The sequence below is a fragment of the Haliotis asinina genome, chromosome 13, assembly GCF_037392515.1.
Source record: "Haliotis asinina isolate JCU_RB_2024 chromosome 13, JCU_Hal_asi_v2, whole genome shotgun sequence".
Classification (NCBI taxonomy): Eukaryota; Metazoa; Mollusca; class Gastropoda; order Lepetellida; family Haliotidae; genus Haliotis; species Haliotis asinina.
The window spans coordinates 29,987,432-30,000,221 of record NC_090292.1 but is presented as its reverse complement, the minus strand read 5'-3'; the positions used below and the strand labels follow the sequence as shown (position 1 = coordinate 30,000,221).

General features: G+C 41.2%; 1 protein-coding gene across 1 annotated transcript in view; it reads right to left on the bottom strand.

Annotated features, from left to right (window-relative positions):
• Nucleotides 1–11,481, bottom strand: part of LOC137259805 (glucoside xylosyltransferase 1-like) — a 37,110-nt gene extending 25,629 nt beyond the window's left edge. Inside the window, exons 1-3 of the mRNA XM_067797420.1 lie at nt 11,276–11,481; nt 3,673–3,735; nt 3,104–3,166 (exon numbers count right to left, since the gene is read on the bottom strand). Of these exons, the coding sequence (XP_067653521.1) occupies nt 3,104–3,166; nt 3,673–3,735; nt 11,276–11,412 (263 nt within the window). The 5' untranslated portion in view covers nt 11,413–11,481. The remainder of the gene's footprint in view (nt 1–3,103; nt 3,167–3,672; nt 3,736–11,275) is intronic.
• Nucleotides 11,482–12,790: the final 1,309 nt, after the last annotated feature.

Sequence of the window (12,790 nt, the reverse complement as noted above, 5' to 3'; positions counted from 1 at the left end):
AAGAACTAGTACATTCTAGTGTGACCTGAACCTTGAGCTAAAGCACTCTAGCGTGACCTGATCGTAGAACTAGTACACTCTAGTGTGACCTGAACCTTGAGCTAAAGCACTCTAGCGTGACCTGATCGTAGAACTAGTACACTCTAGTGTGACCTGAACCTTGAGCTAAAGCACTCTAGCGTGACCTGATCGAAGAACTAGTACATTCTAGTGTGACCTGAACCTTGAGCTAAAGCACTCTAGCGTGACCTGATCGAAGAACTAGTACATTCTAGTGTGACCTGAACCTTGAGCTAAAGCACTCTAGCGTGACCTGATCGTAGAACTAGTACACTCTAGTGTGACCTGAACCTTGAGCTAAAGCACTCTAGCGTGACCTGATCGTAGAACTGATACAAATACGTGTTGACATTTATAACATTTTAAGAAATAAAAAGACACACACGAACATATATTATTAAACTATACGATGTCTTGCTTTTGATTCAATAACGACTACTTAACCCTGTCAGTCATTTATCCATTCATTAATTTATTCTATCCTGTTTTAAAGTTTATCCGTGTATCTGTCTGTCGGTCTGTGTGTCTATCTATTCCGGTTCATAGTGTATATATTTAATTAGTTTTATTCTGCTCCACTTCAAAGAAATACTGAATCAGCGTTTCTTTGTAACCTTTTATGGTGTCCATGGTATTGTGTGCGACACGCCCTCAACCCTGGCGGAACGTGTTCACGGATTATTTGCTTTCGGAAGTTTGCGACGGTGAGCAGTGTGTTAACAAGGGACAAATACGGGTGAAACAGCGACCCTCTGACATTTCCTAAGGGCGGGGCGTCCCATAAAGCCTAGTTGAAATATCTCAGGTTAGGCGAAATGCCGTTCTACCTTAAAACTATTTAATTTATTTTGCAGAGTGTACGACTTTCATAATGCTTGGCTACTGGGATACCTTGCAGGTCAGCCATTGACGATCCCCTATTCCCAGTATGCAGACGCCTAGGTGACCATGCAGGCTTACCTGTTTGGCTGGCTCCAGCTTTCAGTTCTCACAAAGTACGTGATCTGTGCTACTAGCTGCCAGGCTTATCTTGGGGTTGCCTTAAAAATCGGCGTCTAATTGTTTATAAATATAGACCAGTGTTATAGATATATGACGGTGGTCTCTAAAGAATCGAATCTGGAGCAGACAATCCACTGATTGATATCATGATCTACACAGAGGATATACGACGACAGGTGTCAACCAAACGGACAAATGGGAAACACAGAGCAGACAATCCAGTGATTGATATCATGATCTACACAGTGGAGATTACTCGACAGTAACCTGGAGGCACCATGGGTCAGTGATTGATATCATGATCTACACAGTGGAGATTACACGACAGTAACCTGGAGGCACCATGGGTCAATGATTGAGATCATGCAGTGCATGAGAAAATAACTGGGTCGTTTGTCTGTGAGTCCAGACTTCACCATTACTTTACTGTTTCAGTCCTCTTGAGGACTCAGGTGACGTTCGTCCGTGATTGTGCAAACGTCGTACTATATTCCTCAAGAGGGAGACGAGACTCACTCCCAAAACTTACGCCCTATCACCTGTTTGAACACAAAACATCAAATATTCACAGGGTGTTTGACAAACCACGTGTCACCTTACCACTCTTCCAATGATGTTATTTACAGAGAGCAGAAGGGGAAAAGAGGAATGTTGGGGGTACAAGGATGAACATCTTGTGCAAAGGTGATTTTAGAGGAGGATAAACACATATCAACGCAGCCTCTCCATGTGTTGGATTTCAGTACAAAAAGCATATTACGAATTTGTCCCTCATGAGTGAATTCTGAAGTATCTTTGTCGGACTGACATCCCTGGGCGACTATTTGAATTACTCAAGTCTTTAATGGGTTGCTGGTGGAATCAACTTGAGATGTACTCGCAAGGGCAGGGGCAGAAATGGGAATCCTTCTTTAACCGGAATGGAACTATTTCAGAGGAACTCCATCAGTCCCTTGCGTTTGCTTTGGGCATTTCTAAGTTCTCGGTAACGATCTCGGTCTACTCAAATGACAAAGGACCCGTGAAGGTCCCGGGGTAGAATAGGCCTTCAGCAACCAATGTTTGCCATAACAGGCGGCACTATGCTTGGCGTAAGTGGCGACTAACGGGATCGGGTGGTCAGGCTTGCTGACTTGGTTGACACATGTCATCCGTTCCCAATTGCGCGCATCGATGCTCATGTTGTTGATCACTGGATTGTCTTGTCCAGACCGGTCTGGTGCATTCGAAATACATTCTAATATTCTAACTGCATTCTAAGTGCATTCTAACTGCATTCTAAATATTCTAACTGCATTCTAACTGCATTCGAAGTATTCCGAATACATTTGAGGAAGAACAGGAAAGACAGGCCACTTCAATTTCTGTCAGAATGTCTCGAGTTGGAAAATATCTCGATTGCTGCTGGACACCAGGTAGAATACTCTCCAAATGTTTCGGGATATTTCAAAACTGGAATACAGCAAAAATAAACCATTCATATCACGAACATGCTCTATGAGATTGAAATCTTGAGACTTGGCGGGCCAAGGTAGAGTTGCCTCTGTTTTCTGACGTCAGAAGTACATGTACATTATACGGTACAATCAGACCACGTGTTAAGAGGGTGACGTGCACGTGAAGAGCACGTGCGCGATCCGACCAGGCTTTCAGAGGATGGCCATGGACATGTGGTACAATGTGCAGTAATGTACCGTTATTCACTCAGATTAAGTCTGATCGTCATTGTGTGATGTTTTACAGTAATGCGAGATGAACACTAAGCAATCAGTGCTTCCCTGTCCCATTCCAACACCCCCTCCCCTACCCCTAAAGGGTCAAATTAATATATAAACAAATTTACGATAATTGTGATATGAGAATAAATAGAACTATCGGTGTTGCGAAACTTCTCTCGATGTGTATTGTTTCAAATATTGAATGTACTTTTGGTATGATCAATGTGCAGATTCCGTGTTCACATTCAGTGATATACGTCGGCCAACATGTTGTTGGATACTCTAAAATTGCAGTTAAAGATTTTTTTTGGTGTCGTACTCACCTTTTAATTCCTTGTAGGCCACTCAGGTCCAAGCCTATTGGTTTGTCCTCATTACCAATATGCCTAAAAACAAAACAAAAATAATAAATCCAGTGTTTCACTTACACTATGTCGTGGTAGTTTGATGTGGGTAGAAATTCAGAAATCACGCGATGATAGGATTTGGGGTGAGTGAGTTTAGTAAAGATGATCATAACGGTGTAGATTCTAACGTCGTTATCAAGCAAAAGATCATCTTTTGCTTGATAACGGTGTTAGAATCTACATCTTTTGCTTGATAACGGTGTTAGAATCTACATCTTTTGCTTGATAACGCTGTTAGAATCTTTTGCTTGATAACGGTGTTAGAATCTACATCTTTTGCTTGATAACGGTGTTACAATCTTTGCTTGATAACAGTGTTAGAATCCACATCTTTTGCTTGATAACGGTGATAGAATCTACATCTTTTGCTTGATAACGGTGTTAGAATCTACACCAAAAAGAACTTGTATATCCACAGAAGTCTCCATCCTCACCTTCAGTGACACGTCGACACACGTGTTGTTGGATATGTTTACATTACTCACTTTTTGATTCCTTGTAAGCCATCTAGGTCCAGGCCAATAGGTTTGTCGCCACTACCAATGCGCCTAAAATACAAGAGTGAGTGAGTTTAATTAATAGTGTTTCACTTACACCACGCCGTGGTAGTTTCATGTGAGTACATATCACGCGATGATGGGATTTTGAGTGAGTGAGTTTAAGTTTTATGCCGCACAAAACAGTATTCCAGTTATACAGAGGCGGCCTGTTAATAATCGAACGTGGACCAGACAATCCAGTGAACAAAAACATGATCAACAGCATGATTGAAACAACGTGAAAATAATTGCAATAAAGGGAAAATACTCTCAAGCACATCCACAATAATCGAACCAAAGAGGAAATAATTAAAAGAAATAATGAAACAAGAATCGCAATGAAACAAGAATCTCTAATCACAATTTGTTGTAAGTTGCACAATAATGACATCCAAATTGGTGACTGTACAAGAATCTCTAATCACAATTTGTTGTAAGTTGCACAATAATGACATCCAAATTGGTGACTGTACAAGAATCTCTAATCACAATTTGTTGTAAGTTGCACAATAATGACATCCAAATTGGTGACTGTACAAGAATCTCTAATCACAATTTGTTGTAAGTTGCACAATAATGACATCCAAATTGGTGACTGTACAAGAATCTCTAATCACAATTTGTTGTAAGTTGCACAATAATGACATCCAAATTGGTGACTGTACAAGAATCTCTAATCACAATTTGTTGTAAGTTGCACAATAATGACATCCAAATTGGTGACTGTACAAGAATCTCTAATCACAATTTGTTGTAAGTTGCACAATAATGACATCCAAATTGGTGACTGTACAAGAATCTCTAATCACAATTTGTTGTAAGTTGCACAATAATGACATCCAAATTGGTGACTGTACAAGACTCTGTTGAGACATATACGTAAGTGGAAACAAAAGCAGCATGTTGTTTTATATTTTTAAAAATAATGAATTGTTTGTTTGTTTGTCTCTTCATTTGGAAACATATCATTCAAACAGAACAAAGCCTATGAAAGAAGGAAATAGGTGGGTGGGACGACACAGTCCTTTCCCACCCTCACCTCCACCCACCCACACCCGGATCCACTCATAACAATGCCACAGAAAACCCCACTCAGACACATTATACTGACTCTGAACCAACCAGTCCGTGTTGTACCCATTAATGCCGAGCGCCATACAGGAAACAACAAGTACCATATTTAAACGCCTCTCTGTATGACGGGGCCAAGGATTGAACCCGTGACACTCCGAGCGGACGGTCTAGCCATTACAACAGTTTGTACTACAAGAGATGCTGCATCAGTCTTTCGTAGTTAAACTTCACGTGTCTGTTTTACGATATCTGATCTTGAAGTACAATAAAATTTCAATCAAATGCAATCAGACTTCAATTTTATTTAAGACTTTCAAACCACCGACTGACATGTGAGATTGGTCGGTGAACCGAGTAGAGAGAACCCTCCACCTGTCTATTAGGTGACATCAGGGACACCTGTAAAGTAAATTTTAACCTTCCCGGTACACCATCTATTACGCCGATCTAATACATGATACTGGTGGGGCTGTGAGGTGGCCTTGCAGTTAAAGCGTTGTCTTTTTTTTGTTTTTATTTATTTATTTTTCGTTGTTGTTGAAGAATTGCTAAAAGGAAAACCCGCCTGAAACCTAACTCACTCAATAATACTGGAAACATATATCACTATTCACTTGTTTGTGTATATTTTGCGAAAATAAGAAAGAGATTAGCGTCATTATGCTGTCTAAAGAACTAGTATATGTTCAATAAGATAAGTGTATTTACATGTCGCTATATTAAAGAAACTTTCGGGATTCTGAGTTCACACAATCAGCAGCTTTGTATAATCTGCAGTTACAAACCTGTACGTTGATATCTAATAGCAACTTCATTATGCGACGATGGACTGGCCTAGTGGTCAAAGCGTTCACACGTCACACCGAAGGCCCGAGTTCTAGTCCTCACATGAGTACAATGTCTGAAGCCCTGGATATTGTTGGAATATTGCTGAAAGTGGCGTGATCCGGACTCTGTCAATTACGGATTACAGACTGAACAGTCGATACCATGTGTTTTTGCTATGAGAACAATGATTTGTAATCCGGACTAAAATAACAATCCACTGAATAAGCATCTCCGTTACTAATGTTAACCTAATTGCGTTCTACTCAGACCACAAAACTGTTGGTAGTTATCGTCTTTGGTGTTGAACGGAATTATGGTATAATAAACACTGACTGACTCCTAATGTGTTATTTGTTTTGTATCATAATATTAACTGTAAACGGGGCGATAGTTGTACACCAAATGTTAACAAATAATGTTTCTATTAGCTGCAGTGAAATCGTGTGTCCCTTCGATATTTACAGCTTTGGCTAGCATTATTCAGTCAAATTCGTAATAGACAGATTCCACTGTAGACACGTTTTAATCCGGCGCCCCTAGACAAACTACGACACACGGGGTCAGCGACGTTGTATCAAACTATCGAGATTATAAATGAAAATCAAGGTCACTGAATTGTACGTAACGATGATTACTAAATCGAGAGGTAGACGATAATGGACGGTTGTTAAACTAACTGAACTATATCATACGTTTTCTGCAGTCCAAATATACAGCATGTAAGTAACGAAACAATATTAGTACTTGTTGTTCCTGTTAATGCTACTACGACTGTCACTGCTGCTAATACTACCACTACCATCACTGTTGCAGCTGTTGCTACTACTGCTATTGCCACAGCTACAGTTACTGCTACTGCTACTACTACTACCTGTTTTCTACTATTACTACTGCAACTGATGCAGATGTTACTACTACTGCTACAACTACGACCACTGCTACTGCTACTCCTACTACACCCACTACAACTGCTGCTGCTGCTGCTGCTGCTACTACTACTACTACTACTTCTACTACACCCCTTAAAACTGACTGCTACTGCTAAAGCTACTACTACTACTACACCCACTACAACTGTCACTGCTGCTGCTGCTAAAGCTACTACTACTACTACACCCACTACAACTGTCACTGCAACTGCTAAAGCTACTACTACAAACCCACTACAACTGTCACTGCTAAAGCTGCTACTACAAACCCACTACAACTGTCACTGCAACTGCTAAAGCTACTACTACTACACCCACTACAACTGTCACTGCTACTGCTAAAGCTACTACTACAAACCCACTACAACTGTCAGTGCAACTGCTAAAGCTACTACTACTACACCCACTACAACTGTCACTGCTACTGCTAAAGCTACTACCACTACACCCACTACAACTGTCACTGCTACTGCTAAAGCTACTACTACAAACCCACTACAACTGTCACTGCTACTGCTAAAGCTACTACTACAAACCCACTACAACTGTCACTGCTACTGCTAAAGCTACTACTACAAACCCACTACAACTGTCACTACTACTGCTAAAGCTACTACTACAAACAATCGCTTACAACTACTAGTACAAATAGCAAGAAATAATTGACAGGAAACTTCACTGATCTCAAATACTTATGCCCTATAACATATTTCAATGCGGAAAATAACTTCAAAGAAAGTTTGAAAAACCTCGTGGCGTTGTCCTATTCTTCCTTCCTATACAGAGCAGAGCTAGTTGAGGAAGGGATATTGATGGTGTGAAATTAACTTTTGCACAGAAATGGATTTCGGAAGAAGTTAAAACGTACCACCGTAACCTCTTCTTTTCTGTAGACGGTACTATCTAAACATACTAATGGCAACCAAACGTAATAAGAGCGTTTGGGCAGAGCAGGCTGAGCATACAGGCGCTCAGGTAACGCCTCCTTGATATGTTTGCTTCCGGTATGGCTGTCAGTGTAAACAAGAAACGTCGCACCCAACCTTCTTACATATTGACCCTCACTCTGCGAGTGGATGAGTGAGTGAGTGAGTTTTTTTACGCCGCATTTAGCAGTATTCCAGCAATATCACTTCGGGGACACCAGTATTGGGTTTCACACATTGTACCCACTCAATGTATGAGTGAGTGAGTGAGTGAGTGAGTGAGTGAGTTGCTGAGGGCCTATTCTACCCAGACCTTCATGGGTCCTATGAAGGTTCAGGTGAGGTGGGGTAGCCTAGTGGTTAAAGCATCACGCTGAAAGCCCTGTTTCGACCCCCAACATGGATACAACGCGGCGTAAAACTAAACTCACTCACAATGTTGTAATCTGTTGAATCTGATACCTTTGCTGTCTTGTGGTCAGAGGACAGCTACATTATAGGTCCATGCACTGGACTTACTTATCTGACCAGCAAGTAGGAGTAGTGGTAAGGTGGATGTTGATGGTCAACCCTGCAGATTTCCTATGTAGAACCTGCGGAGATCTTGGTTAGAATTGAGCTTGAGGTTGAGCAATAAAACCACAGCTTATCAAATCGCGAAAGTGCACATTCGCACATACCTTTTGAACTTTTTATCTCGAAAAGGTACGTACACGAACGATCCCGAATGCTATTTAGCGTACGCTCGCTTCCGGGTGATGCACACGGCGTACGTACAACCATGACAACTTTGAGTAAACAGTCGCTGTAAATATTAGCTAATGGTAACCATGTCAACAGACACCCCAAAGCGTATATACTGCAGGTCAAATAATTGTGTTATAAGCAGATTTTTGTATGTGAAGAGATCTGTGTCAATGACCTGAATATTTTGAAAGTCCCTGCGATCCCTAAATAGTAACCGTTGTCTGACTGGTTAAATCTATTTAACCGTCTCGGTTTAATTGGACGGTCATTGGTCGCTCAAAGGTTACCTGACGCCACCTGCTACTGGGTTTTGTTAGACTCAGTGGTGGAGTGTAACGAAATACACTGAGACTAAGGTTACTAAGACTGACCCAGTGGTGGAGTGTAACGAAATACACTGAGACTAAGTTTACTTAGACTCACCCAGTGGTGGAGTGTAACGAAATACACTGAGATTAAGTGTACTTAGACTGACCCAGTGGTGGAGCGTAACGAAATACACTGAGATTAAGTGTACTTAGACTGACCCAGTGGTGGAGCGTAACGAAATACACTGAGACTAAGTGTACTTAGACTGACTCAGTGGTGGAGTGTAACGAAATACACTGAGACTAAGTTTACTTAGACTGACCCAGTGGTGGGGTGCAACGAGATACACGGAGACTAAGTTTACTTAGACTGACCCAGTGGTGGAGTGTAACGAAATACACTGAGACTAAGTGTACTTAGACTGACCCAGTGGTGGAGTGTAACGAAATACACTGAGACTAAGTTTACTTAGACTGACCCAGTGGTGGAGTGTAACGAAATACACTGAGACTAAGTTTACAGTGGTGGAGTGTAACGAAATACACTGAGACTAAGTTTACTTAGACTGACTCAGTGGTGGAGTGTAACGATATACACTGAGACTAAGGTTACTTAGACTGACTCAGTGGTGGAGAGTAACGAAATACACTGAGACTAAGTTTACTTAGACTGAATCAGTGGTGGAGTGTAACGAGATACACTGAGACTAAGGTTACTTAGACTGACTCAGTGGTGGAGAGTAACGAAATACACTGAGACTAAGTTTACTTAGACTGACTCAGTGGTGGAGTGTAACGAAATACACTTAGACTAAGGTTACTTAGACTGACTCAGTGGTGGAGTGTAACGAAATACACTGAGACTAAGTTTACTTAGACTGACTCAGTGGTGGAGCGTAACGAAATACACTTAGACTAAGGTTACTTAGACTGACTCAGTGGTGGAGTGTAACGAAATACACTGAGACTAAGTTTACTTAGACTGACCCAGTGGTGGAGTGTAACGAAATACACTTAGACTAAGGTTACTTAGACTGACTCAGTGGTGGAGTGTAACGAAATACACTGAGACTAAGTTTACTTAGACGGGGCATTCTAGGACTTTCCACCTCATATGCTTAAATGGGAAATCTCCTTCCGCTGGTGTTTTGTTCTCAGCATCAGTTAAAACTGTTTTGAAGCCACTTACAAAGGACATTTAAAAATTATTTCTGCCATTTGAAATATCTGACTGTATTGTGCGCGGTTCTGGGCATACCTTACTGTCACAACATCGCTAAAAATATATACAGCCAACTAAACCATGGAAAACATATGACGTCACATCCGGCGAAAGTTTGATATCGCTTCGACTGCCGTGGCGGATTAACGACAGAAAACGCATGATATGTAACAGGTTGTGAAATCAATCATCTTGTCTGAAGGAAGGCTGAACGTTGACGACATTAAAAGATTATTATCATTTTTTTTGTTCACGAAATATTTTACCGTTATCCGATAGAAAACCCATTACGCCAGGATACCTGAAAAACCCGCATTATTCCTGTTGTCAAAGTTTCAGCAAGTGTTGTTACAATTATATTAAATGTACATCCAATATTTTAACCGCGTCGAAGCCTACGACAGCTGACGGGATGGCAGCACAGTTTAACATTTTGAGTGTGTGAGTGAGGTTGGTATTTCGCCGCTTTTAGCAATATTCCAGCAATATCACGGCAGGGGACACCAAAAATGGGCTTCACAACATTGTACCCATGCGACTAATCGAACCCGGGTCTTCAGCGTGAGGAACGAATGCATTAACCACTAGGCTACCCCACCGCCCTTAACGTGTTGATATAAAATCTCTAACAATTATATCAATACGACATGTGATGAAAAAAATAATAATTCTATGACAATAATATATTCTGTTTACCTACAGTTTATACATGCAGCCACGTGTGCTGCCATGGATTCTCCCTGACACCTAGTACGTAATAAACTTTTTTGGAGTAGTCAGTGCGTTATGATAGCTTAGTGTGTGTGTGTGTGTGTGTGTGTGTGTGTGTGTGTGTGTGTGTGTGTGTGTGTGTGTGTGTGTGTGTGTGTGTGTGTGTTTGTGTGTTTGTGTGTGTGTGTGTGTGTGCGTGCGTGCGGGTGTGTGTGTGCGGGTGTGTGTATGAGAGAGAGATAACACAGAGACAGGGGGAGAGAGAGATATCAGAGAGAGGAGGGAGAGAGATAACAGAGAGATGGAAAGATAGCAGAGAGAGGGGAAGAGAGAAAGAAAGAGAGAGAGAGATGGAGAGAGAGGGGCAGGCACACAAAAACTGTTCACAGAGAAAGAGGGGTAGAGAAGGCGGATGGCGGTTGCGGGACTGTTGTGTATGTGGGTGTGGGTGGGTGGGGGGAGGGTCAGTAGTGAGGTTGTCTTCAAGCAGACTTTTACGAGCTAAGACACACACACACACACACACACACACACACACACACACACACACACAAATACAACAAATAGATGGACAAAGCAGTGTCAACTCCCTTGTCGCATTAAACAACAGAACATTCTTGCTGTCTAAAGGCACAGTTTTAAAAAGTGTTCATTCAGTCCTTGACATCCCTTCATCTGTTACTAACCTTTATAACATGTGTCACCTTACCAACTCATAAAGCCTCACCAGAGCCTCTATCGTACACATGCCATAAACACATACGCGAGGCACGAAACTGTCGCTAAAAAATCATTCAACTTTACCTCCGAGTCAGAATCTTGAGGGTACTCAGCGCGGAACCCTGGCTGAACACTCCCTGCAAAATTGACCACAAAAGTCCGTTGAATATTGCCAACGCCGTCAGTAACATAATGCAACGTCTACAGCTTGGTCTGTACATCGTTGCGAGACCTCAACGACAACGACACACTTGAATGTGGTGTGCAATGCCAGCTGCCTGGGACACAACACGGCGTTAATCTCCCACTTGACGTCACGGCATGCACTAGGATATAGTAAACTTTTGCGGGAAGTGGAACTGAAATTTGCCTCATATGTTTCTGGGAGCTGTTGTATATTAAGGAAGATAACAGAGGCTGAATGAAGATTTTTTTAGTTTTACAAATATTGAATTTATAAATTATATGCTCATGTATATTAGGAGGGTTGTTTCTTGTGGATTCTGAAATTCTGTTGTTGTTTTTGTGTGTGTGGAAAAAGAATCGTCAACCGATTCATATGTGTGTATATATGTATACAGAGGATACTAAACGACCTTCGGTGTAATACCATTTTGGGTTAAACGAGTGAATGATGTGGTATCAAACGAGCCAAAGCGAGTTTGAGACTAAATCTTTCACGAGTTTAATGAAAATGGAATTTCACGGAAACGAGTTTAGTATTCTGTTTATTACTTCCAACTCAAATAAATAGAAACAGAGGCTACAGTGTGAGGACTCCCACTTTTCCTCTGGTCAAACAAGGTCCAGTATCTCTGCGACTGCGGCATAAAGCATTGTGACGCCAAAGCTCAGAATCCTTATGACGTCATACATCTAGCGGTATTACACTAGTGTAATATTGCCATAAACATATTACACTGCAGTATCTTCCACGGGTGAGTAATAAGTTTATTTATTACCTACGAAGGCGAACGTATCGGGGTTCATATTTTTCATACGATGCCATAGGGCAAAATATCACTTTGTCATGGTAACGTGACGTCATGAACAATGCCACGACGTCACGGTTCTTCTGTGACGTTGCGTTCTACGTACAGAGACTGCGGGTAGTCAGCCTATGTGTGAAAGTAGATTTGAGTTTATTTTCCTCAATTTAACGACTTTGGTAATAAACATAATAATTTTAATTTCTTAATTTAGACGCACAGGCTGAATCATTCAAACATATTCGCTTATGTCAACGCCATTACCGACATATTACACACATGTCGTCTGTTTATAATTAGTTAAAAACAGTTAACGGACATCTGTGTGTCAATATATTGCACTAACCTAAGGTAAAGGAAAAGGAAAACGAAAAGACAGCTGACAGTTACGATTTTCCGGTAGCTTCAACCAGTCACACATTGTGGATAGTCGAAAAGATGAGTGTGTTTATGTAAACCGGAAGTGTGTTTCTCACTATTTTAGGCCATCTCTTGCTTTCCCAGAATAGCAGCATTTGTGGTTTTTGTTTTGGAAGGAAAGGTTTTTACTTTTCGCTAGAAAGATCTCTTCCCAGGTTTTACTTTTCCTAACTTTATATGAACATCAACA